Genomic DNA, 16,348 nt, shown 5'->3' on the forward strand with positions numbered 1-16,348 from the left:
CCGACGAATCAAGGAGGCCCCCACCCCCAAAAAAAAACACCGGATGGTCTGTATTGATGGATCAAATACTCCATCGCTCCAGTGCCGAGGCCAACCCGCCGAAGCGGATTGCTTTTTAGACACCCACAGCGTAGAGGCCAGGTGAATGTGACTCTGACCACTACGCTATCACGCTTGTACGTCTGGCAGCGTGTTGGACGACGGGTTTGAGTTGCACTGGGAGGAAGGCGGTCGAAAAATGTAATGAAATGATGGGATTCGATCCCCGGACCCCGCCATCGGGATCAGACGACTTTACGCTCTCGGCCACCACGGCCCATGATGAGGGAACGGCGTGAGGTGGGTTCTTGACGCAACAGGACTCGACCGACCCGGTCAAAATTTCGCAAGAAGTTGGGGGAGTCGAACCGCCGACCCTAGCACTCAGAACCGACGCCTCTACTCCCTGGACCACCACGTCCCATGCTCGGAGTGGGCTCACGTTTACGTGTTTCAACCGCACTGGGTGAGGCAGTAAAATTAAATGGAAATATTTGTTAGGTAGGAGTCGAACCTCCGGCATGTCGGCCTGTTGCACACGGCTCCGCTCTGATGGCCTCGAACCACCGCCCTTAGGATAGCAGATCGAAAAAACTTTTGTGACGCTGGTATTCGAACGCCAGCCTGCGGTAACTCGATCCCACGTCTCTAACCTCTCGGCTATCGCAGCAGTTGTGAAACGCGACGGATCATCTGCTTTCATTGACGTTCGTTGAATGAGATTTTTTGTCCGACCTGCCCAAATACGTCCGACCTCCTTCGCGCTGTTATATTTCTGTACGACCTCTCTTCGTCTGACTTTACTTGGTAAACATGATCCTTTACACTACTCGCGGGTCAGTAAAATTTCGGCCGCTGAAGTGGTTTCTTTCTCGGTCCAGGTTGCCACCACATCCCGCTGCCGACTCTCCCTCGCCTCTCTGTCCACTTAGGGCACGCGGCATAGCGGCCCCCCTCGCCAGCGAAGCAGCAGCGAAGCTCCACGCCCAGTTTGCGTCATCATTATTACCTCCCGAGGACGAACCGATCCAGCACGGAGCACGGCCAGCTATTAAAACTTAAAAGGGAGCGCCCGGCCGTCCAAAATGATGCCTCTGCGCTGATTCGACCGAAGCCAAGCCGAGCCAGTCAAAAGGGGGAGGGGAGAGAAAGGGGGAGAGAGGAAGGGGAGAGGGGGAGAGGGGGAGAGAGAGGGGAGAGAGGGGAGAGAGGGGGAGAGGGGGGGAGGGGAGAGAGAGAGGAGGGGGAGAGAGAGAGAGAGAGAGAGAGAGGGAGAGGAGGAGGAGAGAGGGGGAGAGAGAGAGAGAGAGAGAGGGGGAGAGGGAAGAGGGGGAGGAAGGAGGGGAGAGAGAGGGGGCGAGGGGAGAGGGAGAGAGGAGGGGGGGAGGGGGAAGAAGAGAGGAGGGGGAAGAGAGGGAGGGAGAGGAGAGGGAGAGAGAGGAGGGGGGAAAAGAGAGAGGAGAGGGGAGGGGAGGAGGGGGGGAGAAGAGAGAAGGGGAGGGAGGAAGGAGAGAGAGGGGGGGGGAAGGAGAAGAAAGGGGGGAGGGGGAGAGAGGGGAGAGGGAGGAGGGGCAGAGGAGAGAGGAGAGGAGAGAGAGGGGGGCGGAGAGGGGAAAGGAGAAAAGGGGAGAGGGAGAGAGGGGGGAGAGGGGGAGGAGGAGAGGAGGGGAACCGGGGGAGGAGAGAGAGAGAGGAGAGGGGAAGAGAGAGGAGGGGAAGGGCCCCGTTTGGCCTCGAGGTGCTCCGCGCGTGCGGCGGCGCCGGAAACCCCGATGAGGATGGAGGACGCCTCGGGGCGGCTGATATTCCCAGTCGAGGACGTCGACGTGGCGCTGGCGGCGGTCCGACGGCAGTCCGACGGCAGTCCGACGGCAGTCAGTGACCCGGGCCGTGCGGGGGCGGCCAGGCGGGGCGGCCAGACGGGGCGCACGATGGGCGGGGCTGCGCGGCCACGGCCTCGGCCACGGCAAGGAGGAGGCGGCGGTGACATTTGATTTCGGTCGACCGCGCCCGCCGCTTTCGAAAAGGCGCTGCGGTTCACTTCGTTACGCCCTTCGCCCCCTCGCCTCCTTCCTGGACGCACCCGGAGGGGAGGACCCAGGGCAAGGACCCCCGAGCCCCGGGAGTTTGTTTTCGTCGCTCTGTCTCTCTCGCACCTGTTCGGGGCGCCTCATCAGTGCGAGGCCAACGACACTCGGAGCTGCATACCGCAGTAGGCGGAGGGTCGCAAAACCGTGGCGCCACCGCCGCGCCGCCACCTGCGTCGTCCTCACGGTATCCTGGACGTCCCGGTTTGTCTTCATTTTTTGCCTCCCCGCCGTCCCACGCCGCCCCTCCCTTGCGGCCGTCCCTCTGCAGCGCTCTGCAGCGCTTCTTCCTCCGAAACACTTGGGATCTCGGCGAGGCCCAAGGCGAGGCCGGTCCCAAGGGGCCGAGGCCGGAGCACCGCAAAGCGCCGCAAAGCAGAGCGGCAGCGCGGCGGAGCGAGGGGCAGTCGGCGGTCGGCGGACGGTGGGCCACTGACGGGTCACTTGCCCTCCTTGAGCTCATTTCGTATGGGCGGACGCGCTCCACGGCACTGCACATTGACATTCGTGACTTAAAAAAAAAAGCTTTTTATCAGGAGTGACCTTTTATAATGTCTGGCAACAGCGTTTCATGTCGGAGGCAAAAAAAAATTTGAGGGTGGGGGGAATCGAACCCGCGTCCTCACAGTTCGCAGAGCTGCGCGGTGCCAACCACGCTGGCGAGTCCCGCGTCTCATTCGGGGAATGTTCGGGGGCTAACTAACGACCAACGACGAACCACGGGTTGGGATGGCGGTCGTGGCCGTGGCGCGGCCGGCCCTGGGAGTGCCTGGAAGGCGCCATGGTGGCCGAGCGGGTCGAGCCTCGCGGTGAGCCGGGCCAGGCCGGGCGGGGCGGACAGGGCTGGCAACAAAAGGAGACGAGGATCGCTGTCACGACGCGGTCGGGGGCGAGCCGGACAGGCGGGGCTGGCAGCCAGGCTGGCTGCCAGGCTGCTGGTAATGTGCAGCGGTCTCATCAGTCCGGGCCGTGTAACTCGATGAATTGGGTTCAAAGCGAGCGGAAACACAATAAGCAGTGCCACGCCCGGCCACGCCGCCTTGAGAGAGAAAGAGAGGCGGGGAAGGGGGCTGCGGTTTGGAAGGAGCGGAGACTTCGGGGAGACAGGATTATTAAGGCCCGTCCGATGCCGGCACGATCTTCCTCGATCTCCTCGGGTCGCGTCCTTTCCTCCTGTCAGTGTTTGTCCTTATAACGGAGAGAGCCTCCGCCCACTCCGAGGATGGTGTGTACAGAACGCCGCTGGGGGGCGGGACACATGCGACGTCGGCGTGGTCGCGTGGGTTGAGCCGTCGAATCTCGATTGCAAGAACGTGGGTTCAATTCCCCACTTTCGATGTATTGTTTTTTTTTTCGGGGCCGCTTTCATCACGGTGCGTTGCCCTTAATCTCCAGTGAGCCGTGGCGGTGGAAGTCGATTTTTTTTCTCCAGCCGCCGCAGCGCTCTAACTATCTATTTCTGGTTTTGCCCCTTTCACCTTGACGCTGCTGCGTGGCTCCGCTTGCCCGCTTGCCCCGCGAGGTTCGCGAGGTCGGCCTGCCGAGGCCGGGAGATCGGGAGACCGTGGGGCGTTCCAGACGAGTCCAGGGGGCCAGGCGCCTCCATTTACTCGAATAATGTATCATACCGTCCCCGTGGTCCGGCATGGTGGCCTGGCCGCTGCTCGCTGGCCGCCGGTTCCACTTCGCTCCGAATTGCGGCGATCCATCAGGGCGGCGGGGCGGGGCGGGGCGGGCCGTGTGAGCTATCGGACCGCCTGGAAAATGTGGGCAAGTGCCCCGAAATAATTAAAATTAAAAACAGTGGTGTGTGTGTTGCGGCGCGGTGTTGACCCTTTTTTGCAAGTCTGAACGGACTGCGCATCGACGAGGCCTCCACAAGGCAGCCACAAAGGCAGCCGAAGCACAGTGGGCCAGAAGCCGGTGGAGGCAGCCAAAACTGTAGACGCGTTTTGAGCTCCAGAGTCGCTAAACAGGACTCGAACCGAACGTGTGACCCCACCAATGGGTTCCTCGTTTGGAGAGCTATCCATTGGTAGGGTCACACGTTCGGTTCGAGTCCCATTTAGCGACTCTGGAGCTCAAAACGCGTCTAGAGTTTTGTCCGCCTCCACCGGCTTCTGGCCCACTGTGCGAAGGCAGCTGGCCGATTCCGCGCATCGCTCTGTCTCTCTCGCACGCCCGCGGGGCGCCCTTCTGAGCGAGAGAGACAGAGCGACGAAAGCACTGCTCGGCAGCCAATGCCGAACGTCCGCCAAAGGCATCGAGTGGCTATGCAGATCGAGCCTGGACAAACAGCGGGCGCGGCGTTTTGATGCGGAGCGAACAAAAGTTGGACAGTGGGGTAGTGTGCTGGGCCGCGGACCGCCCACCACACCCAGCCTGCCGGACGAGGCTGGGACGGCCGTGCCGCCGCACCGCACGCCACAATGCGGGAACAACACCGCCAGGTAAACATGTTTTTCTTTAACTCGGGCGCGGAAGATATAGGCTTCGGCTCTCTTGAGTCAAAGTGAAGACTGCTTAGTTCGCGCTCGTGGCAGCCGAGGTCCTTCCCGCGGGGTCCTCGCTGGGGTCTCGAAAGTGGCAGAGAGAGAGAGGAGAGGGGAGAGGGGCGGGAGGGAAGGGGGAGGGCCGAAGAGCATTAGTGCGTGTGTGTGCGTGTGTGCGTGCGTGTCGGAATGGGTAAGGCGAGAGCAGCCAGAGAGAGATTCGTGTTTGACTGCCGCTTTTTGCTGCCGGTTGTAATGAGCGCTCCGTGCTGCCGCCGCTACCGCCGCTGCTGCTAGAGGCTCAGGGCCAGGGGGGTGGATGCGACATGCCGGGCGCGCCGGGCCATGTTTTGATACAGTGGATGATCCGGAAGGATCGGTGTTCGCGGTCGTGCTCCGCGGGGACGGGCCGAGGCCGTGGAGGACGTGGAGGTGGCTGGGAGCGCGTCGCCCCGCCCTGGAAGGCTAGAAGCTCGGCTGGAAGGGAACTTTACTACGCCAATTAGTGGAGAAAGTTGCCTTTCCCGACTTGATTCATCGACTTGGCGGCCACGACGCCGCCGGCGGGCCGCCCCGGCTGGCCGTGCTGGCCGTGCTGGCGGTGGAGGGTTGGCCACGTTGTCCGCGCCGGTGCCCTTGATCGGCGTGCCTGCAGACTGATTCCGAGAATCGCTCTGTCTCTCTCGCACTCATGAGGCGTCCCGTCTAGATGCGAGAAAGACAGAGCGACGAAAACGAAACAGTCGGCTGGGGCTCGGCGACGGCGTCCCACAGTGGGCCAGAAGCCGGTGGAGGCGGCCAAAACTCTAGACGCGTTTTGAGCTCCAGAGTCGCGAAACAGGACTCGAACCGAACGTGTGACCCCACCAATGGGTTCCTCGTTTGGAGAGCTATCCATTGGTGGGGTCACACGTTCGGTTCGAGTCCCATTTAGCGACTCTGGAGCGCAAAACGCGTCTAGAGTTTTGGCCGCCTCCACCGGCTTCTGGCCCACTGTGCGGCGTCCGGGAGTCGGAGCGCCCGCCGACGGCGGGGTAGGCCGCACGCCGCGCACGCCCGCTCGCTGGCGTGCCTGCCGCGCCGGCGTCTGCAGCGTCTGCACCTCGCTGTGTTCACAGCACCTCGGCTCCATTCACGCCCTCGCCAGTTACGGCGTGGCGCGGCGCGGCGCGGCGCGGCACGGCAACAACAGGGGAAACTTACTGTAATGAGATCCGCTGCTTCTGTAACGAGATTGCCCCGCGCCGCCACGGCCATAGAGACCTCCGCGCCCTCGGCGCCCTCCCCCTCCTCCCAGTGCACCCTCACTGCGCGCTGCGCGCCTTGCTTTTGCTTGCACAGTCTTTTGTTCCGTATGGCCGGCGTTAACGTATTGCGCCCCTCGTGTGCATGTGTGTGTGTGTTTGGGGACCATGAATGTGAGATCAAGTATGGCAGAAAGAGGGAGAGAGACGGAGCGAGCGGGCAACAGGAAGGCAGGCGGGCGAGGCCCCCCCCCCCAGCTCCCCCCAGCAGTACAGTAATGCCTCGAGTCAAGTAACGGCAGCCCCGCCGTCGCCAATTCCGTGGTACTACTGCACTGGCAGGCCTCGTGTTTGCCGGCCGTGGCCGTGCCGGCCGTGCCAGCCGTGCCAGCCCTGGCTTGGGCCGTTGCCGTTTCTGGCGACCGGGTAGCAGTGCCGCTAGCTTCTAGTGGCAATCGATATGTCTCGATTACGCGGTAACGGAGCCCGCGCGAGTAGTGTGCCCGCAGTGTGTGTCTGTGTGTGCGTGTGCGCGCGCGTTGTACGTGTGGCTTGAAATAGCGTGCAATTGCTGTCGTTTCGTCGTCGGTACAAAAAGTGCTTTCGACCCGCACCGGCGGCACCTCCCAACAACAACAACAACAACAACAACAGCAACAACAGCAAGAAAGTCCAGAGAGGGGAAGCGTTGCCTTTTTATAGAAACGGCTGCTGGTGTATATTTACTTAACACGATAATACTAGTACAGAAACTGCAAGAGTGAAAAATCAGTCCAAGAGTTTCATGCAGCACGGTTTATATTTCGATGACGGCGACGGCGGCCTTCATCGCGGTGCCGCTGTTGGCCCTGGCGGTGCCGTTCGGTGCCGTTCGGTGCCGTTAGGCGTACAAGGCCGCGCACCTCTCAGACTCAGACGGGACGACGGGAGTGCATACGAGTGGCGCTCCAAGCGGCGGAGTTCGGCGCAGTGACAAGCACCACACGCGCGTACACACACACACACACACACACACGCACACATACGCCGAGTGGAGCCGGTACAAGTGGAGCGGCAGGCCCTTGTCGTGTCGTGCGCTGCTGTCGCGGTCGGCGCAGTGGAGCAGCGCCTCCCGATATTAGCATCCAAAGTGTCCGCGACCTGACCTGCCGTCGCGATGCTGGGACTCGACGCGCGCCGCCGTCGTGCTAGCATCCCCCCCTCTCCCCCTCTCTCTCTCTCTCTCTCTCTCTCTGGTCTCGTATCGGGCGTATCGGACCGGGCCGGCGGTCCTCTTCACACCCGCAGCAGGGCGTTGGCATTATATTGGGCCACTATGTGTTCGGATCGGCAAACTTATCGGCTTCTGCGCTTTTTTCTTTTGCCGTCGTATTTTGTTTGTTTTTTTCTTCGCAAGTTATCGTGCGTGTGCGTGCGTGTGTGTGTGTGTGTGTGTGTGTGTCTGGTGTGCCGCTAGGGTGTTGGAGGTGCAGTGATGAGGCTGTCTTGCTGGGCAGTCCCTGGACGGGCAGGCAGGCCTTGGGCGTGGTGGGGCGTGGCAGGGCGTGGTGTGGCGTGGCGGGGCGTGGCGGGGCGTGGCAGGGCGTGGTGTGGCGGGGCGGGGCGGACGCCTCCATAAGCCCACTCGGCGCAATCACCACAAGGATTAGGTCCAGCGCGCGGACGGAGCAAGGGCGGGGCGGGGGCGGAAATCCGTCGCAGAGGGGCGGGGGGGGGGGGACCGCCGGCCGAACCGCCGCCTGACCGAGGTAGGTCTCTAACCGAGGTGCGCCGCCGACTGTTTCGGCCAAACTCGACTTTGGGCGCGAAATGCGATTAGGTTTCAAACGGTCGCCTTCCGTTGGCGGCGCTGCAGGTGCTGCAGTCCAATTGGGCGGCAGCAGGCTGGAGTGGGGCTCGCCGCTGTCTGCCTCGCACTCGCAGAGCGTGCCCCGTGAGTGCGAGAGGGACAGAGCGACGGAAACGGCCCTCGGGGGACTCCCGCAAGGCCGGGCAGGGCACAGTCAGCCAGGGCGGGCCCTCCCGGTTCCTCTTCGGTTTTGAAAACAAGGCGAGCAATGAAAAGGCTGTCTACTGAATGCACGCTATTTATTAACAGTGGGGGGCTAATCGGCGTGGTTTGGTGGCATCGCTCTCTGCGGCTGTCTACTGGAAGAGGCGGATGAACTTCTTGTCCGGGTCGTTGTCCCACAGGCACTTGTTGTGCAGGTACGCGGTCTCGCACAGGTCCGAGGTTGGCGCTGGGCAAGAGATATAGGAGTTAGCGAGTAGAAGCTCAGTTTTGAAGCAAAGATGAGGGGTCCTTACTCATGGCGAAGCAGGGAGCGATGGCCTTGGAGAGGGACTCGGGCATGCGGGGAGCATCGGCTGACGGCTCCATCATGGTGATGGTGCCGTTGGACATCATCTGCACAGAGCAACAAGGGTTTTCGTTTTCATTTGTAACCCTCAAGTATCGCGGCACAGCCTCCAACTGCGGGGCACTACCAACCTTTCCTTTGTCTTGCATGACGCAGCTCATGAAGCACTGCGGGAATAGGAGAAGGAAACATTAGACGACTTTTCGGGAGACTTTTCCATTATTCTGGCGCTATGTGGATTTTCCTCCTGAGTTCCTTTACCTTGAGGTCCTGAGTAGCTTCTCCCGTCTCGGCGAAGGTCTTGAGCGGTTCTTTGTTTGTTACCCCAAATCAGAACATTTAGACATGACAAACAATTTATTCAACTTAATTTGTTCAAGCCTGTGGGTTGGCCACTTACCGGATATTCCGGGGAAGCTGGCCTTGCAGGCCGTGGAGCCTGGGCCTGGGTTCGCCAGCACGGCGACGGCCTGTCCAAACCAAGTGCAATCTTTAGGGTCGAGAACATTCCGACTCCTCGACACGCAAGACAATGAATGTTGTTTCCCCGCATAGCGTTTCAAAAGAGAAAGCTTTTTAAAACTAAACGTTGTCATAAACGTTCGTCCTGCACTCAGAATCCAAACGCTTTAAGCACGTACAGCGTCAGTCGATGCGATCCGTTTGAACCCATTTTCATCGCACCAATCGGTTCAATGCTTTTGCGTCAAGAGGAAACACCTCTATCCACATTTGTACATACCAAAATTCACAAATGAATGAAATTTTCTTAAATTTCTTAAAATTTATCGAAGTTCTTCTAAAAATTTAGCAGTTTTTGCCCGAAATTCGTAGCAATTCAAGTGAAATTAACTTGATGTACTACACACCGAAATTCACAGTCATTTCCCCTTGTTATGCACCGTACGTGAAGTGCAATGCCGTCCCATGCATGAGCATTGAGTATTTTCGGGATGCAAGGCACGAAAGGCGCGATGCGGCCGGGCGGCATTGCACGTGTGGTACGATGTCACAGCATTGCACCATACCAACATGTCCTCAGCGTTTGCGAATCACAGTGTACCAGAGCGACGAGGAGTGATGCGGTGGCGAGGAGCTTCATGGTGGCTTGATGGCTGCTGGCCGCTGAATGTGCCCGGTCCTGAGCGGGCGCGGTTAAATAGGCGACGAAGTCCCTCACCTGCAGACTGATTCCGGGATTCGCCGCTCGGCCTCTCTCGCACTCATGGGGTGCCCCTGTAGGTGCGAGACAGAGGGACGCAAACGGTCATCGGAATGAGTCTGCTGCCGGCCGGCGGGCCGGACAACGCGGCGGCCCGTCAGCGCGTCAAGGGCGTGTCACGTGGCACGTCAACGTTCGCGCCTCGCGCTCCGCGATTCGCGACTTGCGGAAGTGGGCCGTCGCCGTGAGTGGGCGCGCGGCGCCGCGCGGCCGGCGCTTCATTTCGCACCAAAAGCCAGCTTTGTCGGCGACGCGGCGGCGGTCGCGGACCACCGGGCACGAGTCTCCTCAAAAGCGCGCAAAAGTGCTGCTTCCTTTTGAACGCGTCCGTTGTGCGCCGCGTCGCGTGGCGCTGCTTCCGCCTAGCGTCACGCCGTCGCGCGGTCTCCCTCGCACGGGACGCCGCGTGAGTGCGAGAGAGACGGCGAGGATCGCCCTTCCGGGCGCGAGGCGTTGTCGCGGTCGCCTCGTCATCGCGAGCGTCGCGACCCAGTTCGTCGGGCTGTCCGCCCGTGCCGGCCGTGCCGCTGGGAACGCCAGCCGCCACGTCCCCGGGGACTGGGCGGGCCTGGCCTGGGTCCTGACTGCAGCCTTGGCTGTAGTCCTGGCTGAAGTCCTGGCTGGGGTCCTGGCTGAAGTTCTGGCTCGGGTCCTGGCTGAAGTCCTATCTCGAGCCCTGGCTGGGGTCCAGGCTGAAGTCCTGGCGTGGATCCTAGCTGAAGTCCTGGCTGGGGTCCTGGCTGAAGTCGTGGCTATAGTCTTGGCTGGAGCCCTGGCTGCGGTCCTGGCTGAAGTCCTCGGCGGGCCCTGGCTCGAGTCCTGGCTGGAGTCCTGGCTCGCAGGCCAAGGAGAGCAGCGAGTTGACGCAGCGCGCTTGCAGCCGGGAGCATCCTGCAGCATCAGGACGCGAAGGCTCGGCGAAGGCTCGGCGAAGGCCCTCGAGACCGAGAAGTGCCGCGAGCAGTGGGAGTTTTCACGACGTGATCGATGGTGCCCGATCAGCACCTTTGGAGGGTGCAGCGAGTGCTGCAGCGACGGGCGAGGCGAGGCGACGGCCCTTAATGACTGCACGGCCTCCTCCACCGCCAGCGCGGTGCAGCTCGCAGCAGCGCGAAGCAGCAACCCAAAGGAAACGACAGCCTTTTGTTTTTCCCGCTTCGCCCTTCGTTTCGGCTCAACTTTATCCCTTTTTTTCGGCGGCAACTTTAGCCGTATTTTGCCGGCGGGGCTCATACGCCGCCGCGACTTTGCCGCCGCCGTTCCTCCCCCACACTGTAAGGCGTGCGCGCGACGCGGCGACGCGGCGACGCTTCTCGCCAGAGTCGCCGCCTTCTCTTTCTCCGGCGAAGAATCTCGCCGTCATTTTTCCCGGCGCGAGACTGTATTACACGTGCGTGTCCTGCGCGGCCATTTGTCAGTGGCGGCGCACGCGGCACGCACTGCAACGCCCTTTTTTCCCTCTCCCGCGCCACTCGGGGATTTATAGGTTAGTAATCGGAAGAAAGTTGCTCCACTGGGCGCCGGGATATATTTCATTTCAAGCACTTTTCTTCAGGTCTGGTCTGGGTAATCTCGGAATACAAATTTTATGTTGATGCCATGCATGCGGCTCGATTCCGTATTTCAAGTATAACAGGGAGCCGGCGCGCGCACCGGAGTCAGATAAGTAAGTTTCTTTTTAAGAGAAAGAGGAGGGGGAGCCGTCCCAGGCAGCCGTCCATCAACTTTTAGGTCTCGCCTCCTGAGTCTCGCAGATCCCGGCGGCCTTGCCATTCATCGCAGCGGCACGTTAAAGGGAAACAAGGTAGCTTATTTCCGTTCGAAGCGCTGGGATCTGGAAGCCTGGAATCCGGGAATCCCTCCGGCCCGCCCGACCGACCGACCCCGGAGGAGGGGCGCTGGAAAAAATCAGAGCGGTCTGAGGGATTGATAAGGAAAGGAAGCGAGTCGACTCCCTCCGGGGCTGCTTCCGAACAGTGGGCTTCTTCGGTCTTGCCTCTCGCTCGCACTGCCGGGGCTTAGCTCGCAGAGGTGCGAGCGAGAGACGGAGAGGGAGAGGCACTGGGAATTCCCTTGGCCGGCTATCTGGCCATTACAGCCCCGCCGCCTCGAGAGCCAAGCAAAACAGAGGAGGAAGAAAAAACAGCACGTGAGCGGCAACGAGGGCCACGGGGCCCCAGCCCGGCCGGCGTGGACCTCGCGTGGGGCCGTGTGGACCCGCTGGAGTGGACAGGGACAAAACACCGGGCCACGGCAAACATTCTGGGGCGCTGTCGCTGTTTCAACACCGTCAAATTTCCCTATTTGTTTTTTTTTTCTGTCATTTTTTTTCTCGTGAGTTGTCAAGGGTTGAGCGATTTTTATAAAAAAAAAATTCGTACGTATTCCGAGTTAAGGCAAAATAAACCAGAAAGGCTTAGAAAAATTCAATTTACGGCGGGATGCTTGCGGGGATAGTGTAGCCCAGCAGGGCTCGCCCTTCTTAAAACTTTTGCGGTGGCGAGGCTAGACGCGCCGCGCCACGCCGCGCCGAGGAGTACGGTCGCTCTCCTCGGCGAGCGCGCAAGAAACTGGAATTTTATATTACAGTTCCGGACTGTTGAGCAGTCCGACACGACACCACGCCGGCGCGGGACTCGGGACGCCCCCCAAGGGTGCGACGCGACGGTCCCAGCCGTCTCCTCACTCCCACTGCACCGTGGGGCCGGGCCGAGGCTGCGCCGCACTGCTAGAACCACTCGGCACGGCTTCGCCTTGGCGTCGCTGCACACGCACTGCTTGGCCTTCCCGCGGGAGCTCCGTCCCGGTCCCCGGGACCCGCTCCAGGCCGCTACCCCGGCCCAGGGTTCCGGGTTCCCCTCGGGTTCCCCGGGGGGCTTTGCTGGAAGTGAATGCGAAGTGGCGAGGAGATCCAGCGAGACTGATGCGTAATTCCAGGCGCGGCCGCGTGACAGAGATTTAGTGGGCCTGGAGCGGGGCTGGAGCGGGGCTGGAGTCTGCAGCCTGGAGCGGACCGGGGGGACAGATATGGGGGAAGGCCGCACAGGCAGGCAGGCTGGCTGGCAGGCCGGGCGGCAACTCAACTAGTAGTCACACACGCGGGGGAGAAGATGTAGAGTGGAGCCTTGAGAGGCTCCGCGCGCCGTGCCCTGCCACATTGTGCTACATCACGGCCTCCGCCGCCATAGGCCGCCATAGGCCTCGCCGCGCTTACAAATCGCCCCAATTCAAAGCAGAGGCATTCTGCAAAAATGGCGGAAGCGCTGCCAGTCTCTCTGTCTCTCTCCGCGGCCCGGCTCGGCGTACGGCCGCTCGGCGCACCAGCGATGTGTTATTACTTTTCGATTCTGGGCCAGGGTCGAGTGGCGTGCAGGCCCTGCCTTCCCTGCTCGGCGGCTCCATCCCGAAGTGCTGCTCCGCTCGCTTCGGCATGCACGCGGTGCCCCGATAGCGTCCCGGGTTCGAATACCAGCAGTGCGCTTTTTTCCCCTCTCGTTCTCCGCGTTCCGGCCGGAGAGAACACTTTGCGCGGCTTGCCACAGGCTCGGCCACAGGCTCGGCCCGGTCTGAATCGGACGCGCGTGCTAAATAGGTCCGGGGCGGGAGTGGAGCCGCCCTGTCTGCCCAACCCCTTGCTGGCCATTGCTGGCCGTCGTGGGCAGAGCCGAGGCAGAGCCGACAGGGCCTTGGCCAGGATGTCCCATTCCGAGGGTCGCCCTTGTCTCTCTCCGACCTACTGCGGGCACCTATGAGTGCGAAAGAGACAGGGCGACGGAAACGACTCTCGAAATCTGTCTGCAGGGCGGCACGGCCGGCACGGCCGGCACGGCCGGCACGGGGTGGAGGAGACGAGTGGGAACTGCAGACGGCAGTCTGTTTCCATGGCGATGCTGGCCGTGCCTGCGCTGCGCCCCTCAGAGCCCCGCGGCGAGCACGTCGCCCACGTCCTGCTGAGCTCTGCGCTCTGCAGGGCTGTGGCCCGGGCTGCACTTCGCACCCGGCAGAGATGTAGGGCGGCATGGCGCTCGGCTTTACCACTCACTGCATTGCAGTGCACTGGAACACGGGTGGGGCGGGGTGGGCGAGGCGCCGCAAACGGCTTCCTCGGCGACGTCCTTGGGCCCTTTGAAGTGGGACTTGTTCGAATCACGCCGGCGGACAAGGCGAGGCCCACCCCTACCCCCTCCCCCACCCCACCTCTAGAGGCCGCTGCTCTGGAGGCAACTGGAGCGCGTGGCGTGCCGGTTCAAATGCGAAGGGCAATCGCACTAAAAGCCGAAGGCGCGCCAAAGGTACTCAATGCCGCCGCTGGGGCTCTCGGAGCTCTCGGAGCTCTGGGATGCGGGCCGCGTGCCACGCCACGTTCGGACGGGTTGAGGTTTGAAGCACATCGATTCCGGCCCGCTGGCTGGCCATCCCCTGCTGCGGGTCCACACCCACAGCCTCCCTCTCCGCGTGACATTTCGCTCCTGGTCGCGCGGCTGCAGCGGACTGCGGGGACAGCGGGGCCGCCACTGTAAGGTCAGGGGCGGCTCTGCCACGGCGTTGGCGGTGTGGCGGTGCACGCCGACCGTGCCGAGGGCCACTGAGGGGCACTGTGGCACCGTGACCGTGGCGTCGGGCCGCACGCGAGGGGGAGGGGGGAGGGAGAGAGAGAGAGAGAGAGAGAGAGAGAGAGAGAGAGAGAGAGAGAGAGAGTCCGACGCGAAAAAACAGACAGCGAGGGGTGGCTAATGCCAGTGCCGTGGCTCCATCGGCTGGGCCGGGGCATCAGTGCCGTCATCCCCCCTTCCCCTTCCCCTTTTCCGGTGACACTGCCGCGGGCGTGTACACTGTACACGTGGGCACGATGAGCCAATCGATGACAGCTGCGATCCCGGCACCGCCCGGCCTCGGCCCGGCCGCCCAGGACGTCGCTTTTAATGGCGTCTCTTCGTGTTTTTGTTTTTGTTTTTACTTTTGTTTCTGCTTGCCAGGGTGGCCGCCTTCGCTTGTTTTATTCTTGCCGGCGACGCGATGCGACCCGAGTGTGCGACTCATTACAATGGCCGGCAGCAGCGGGGCGCCGGAGCAGCCAAGCGGCGAATGTCTGTTCGGAACTGGGTCACAACGGATCGCATATCCGCGTTAGAAAGTTGTTGCATTTTCCCGCTCTCAGTTTCCAGTTATTATTTTTAGTGTGGCACGCGTGCGCGTGCGCGTGCTCCGCGAAAGTTGCCGTCGGCCCGCCGATATCCAATTTGAGTTTTCAGTTTTCCAACTTGGCGGCGCGCTTGTAGGAGAAATGGCTGCTGCTCGGCTAATTGAACACCGTCGGTGCGGAGAGTGCGGCACGGCGTGGCGCGGCGCCGTGCGTGCTTTCTTCATCATCCAGTGCCTCGGCGCGGTGCTGCGCGGTGCGAGGCAGCGCGGCGTCGGCCCCTCTCCGCCATCCAACAGGTGCGCGGGCCGCCATGCCCGCCATGCCCGCCGCGCCGTGTCTGCCAGGCCGGGTCGATGTTTCGCCTGCCTCGGCCGCCTCGGCCGCGTCGAGCCCCGTCCTGTTTGATAACCTGTTGCCATAATTCGCGGCGCCCTCCTCGCTCGCAGTGCCTCGCAGGCGGACTGCCCCCGCGGCGATAAGCGACGTCGCCGCCGTCTCGGACTCGGGGGCGACAGCGCGGGGCCGCCAACGTCGGCGCCATTTGGGAATGAAATCGGAGGCCCGCGTCGAACACGGCGCCCCGGCATGCTCAGCCACGGCGGCGTTTGTGTTTACGGCAGCATGAGTGTCTGACACTGTCTGACGGCCTCGCCGCCGGCCTGTCAGTCTGCCAGCCTCGCTGCCAGCGCGGCGGGGCGGTCCGGGCGTCGCTGAAGGTGAGAGCCAATCAGGCCCGAAGCTGCCCAAGGCCTCCTTTGTCGTGCGCGAATAACAGCCGGCGGGCGGCCCGCTGGGGTGGCCGTCGTCGTCCTAACGCCCCGCTGTCCAGGATGGCGATGATCACGCCCGTGATCGATGTGGTGGGGCGGGGCGGGGCGCGGCGGCCGGCGGGGACCTGCTGCCGGGGTGGGCTCGCCCGGAATGGGGTCCAGGGGGCAGTAGGCGCGGCGTGGCGGGGCGCGGAGCAGGGCGCCATACATCACGAGGGAGGCCGTGACAGGACGGAGACTCGCTGCGCCTGCCGCCTGGGAGCCGCAGCTTCGGCTTCGACAGGCCAACCCTGAAGCCGAGGCAGATGACGCACGCGATTCCTTTCAGGCCGCCACTTTCCGTTAGCGATCCTTCCAATTCGCCAGAAAAACAGCAACAGCGAGCGAGCGTCCGCAATAATATCGCGGCGCCGAACTTGCGTCCCTGAGGATGGCCTCTGCAACTCGCCGCGTTTTCTTTGTGGTTCTCCTTGTCGCGCGGATGAGTGAGTGCGGGGCCGCGCCGGCAGCGCGATGCTCCCAGCGGATTACGACAAATGGAGCCAACCGGCGGCCTAGCCGACGGGGTCCTCGCCGTCCTCGAGCGGTCCGCGGGGCCATGGAGCGGCAATGGGCCGTGCGAGGCCCAGGCCTGGCCCCGGCCTGCGGCATTGTGGATGGCACAACACAGCCCTCGGTGCAGTGGGCCAGAAGACCGGTGGAGGCGGCCGAAACTCTAGATGCGTTTTGAGCTCCAGAGTCGCTAAGCTGGACTCGAATCGAACGTGTGACCCCACCGATGGATTCCTCGTTCGGAGAGCAATCCATTGGTGGGGTCACACGTTCGGTTCGAGTCCCATTTGGCGACTCAGGAGCTTAAATCGCGTCTGGAGTTTTGGCCGCCTCTGCCGGTCTTCTGGCCCACTGTGCGGTGGGCCGGGCTGGGCCGGCTTGGCCTGGCTGCCCTTAATGTCTGGCTGCGTCCGGAGCGCGGCGACTCCTCCTAGTCCGC

The 16,348-nt window shown here is 62.4% G+C and overlaps 2 protein-coding genes across 3 annotated transcripts in view; one reads left to right on the forward strand and one right to left on the reverse strand.

Moving 5' to 3' along the window:
* Nucleotides 1–4,516: 4,516 nt before the first annotated feature.
* Nucleotides 4,517–16,348, forward strand: part of LOC117646143 (calcitonin receptor) — a 29,503-nt gene continuing 17,671 nt past the window's right edge. The window contains exon 1 of the mRNA XM_034386875.1: nt 4,517–4,576. Coding sequence (XP_034242766.1) covers nt 4,556–4,576 — 21 coding nt within the window. The 5' untranslated portion in view covers nt 4,517–4,555. The remainder of the gene's footprint in view (nt 4,577–16,348) is intronic.
* Nucleotides 7,934–9,423, reverse strand: LOC117646144. Of its 2 annotated transcripts, none has more exons than XM_034386877.1 (6): nt 9,286–9,423; nt 8,623–8,692; nt 8,484–8,533; nt 8,354–8,389; nt 8,170–8,269; nt 7,934–8,102 (listed from the first exon to the last, which is right to left on the reverse strand). In XM_034386877.1, the coding sequence occupies exons 1-6, from the start codon at nt 9,322–9,324 to the stop codon at nt 8,008–8,010; spliced, it is 390 nt and encodes a 129-aa protein (XP_034242768.1). In that variant the 5' UTR covers nt 9,325–9,423; the 3' UTR covers nt 7,934–8,007. The 2 variants fall into 2 exon arrangements, with proteins under 2 accessions (XP_034242768.1, XP_034242769.1); XM_034386878.1 differs by having other exon boundaries at nt 9,251–9,336.

This window comes from Thrips palmi, unplaced genomic scaffold, assembly GCF_012932325.1.
Source record: "Thrips palmi isolate BJ-2018 unplaced genomic scaffold, TpBJ-2018v1 HiC_scaffold_19, whole genome shotgun sequence".
Taxonomy (NCBI): Eukaryota; Metazoa; Arthropoda; class Insecta; order Thysanoptera; family Thripidae; genus Thrips; species Thrips palmi.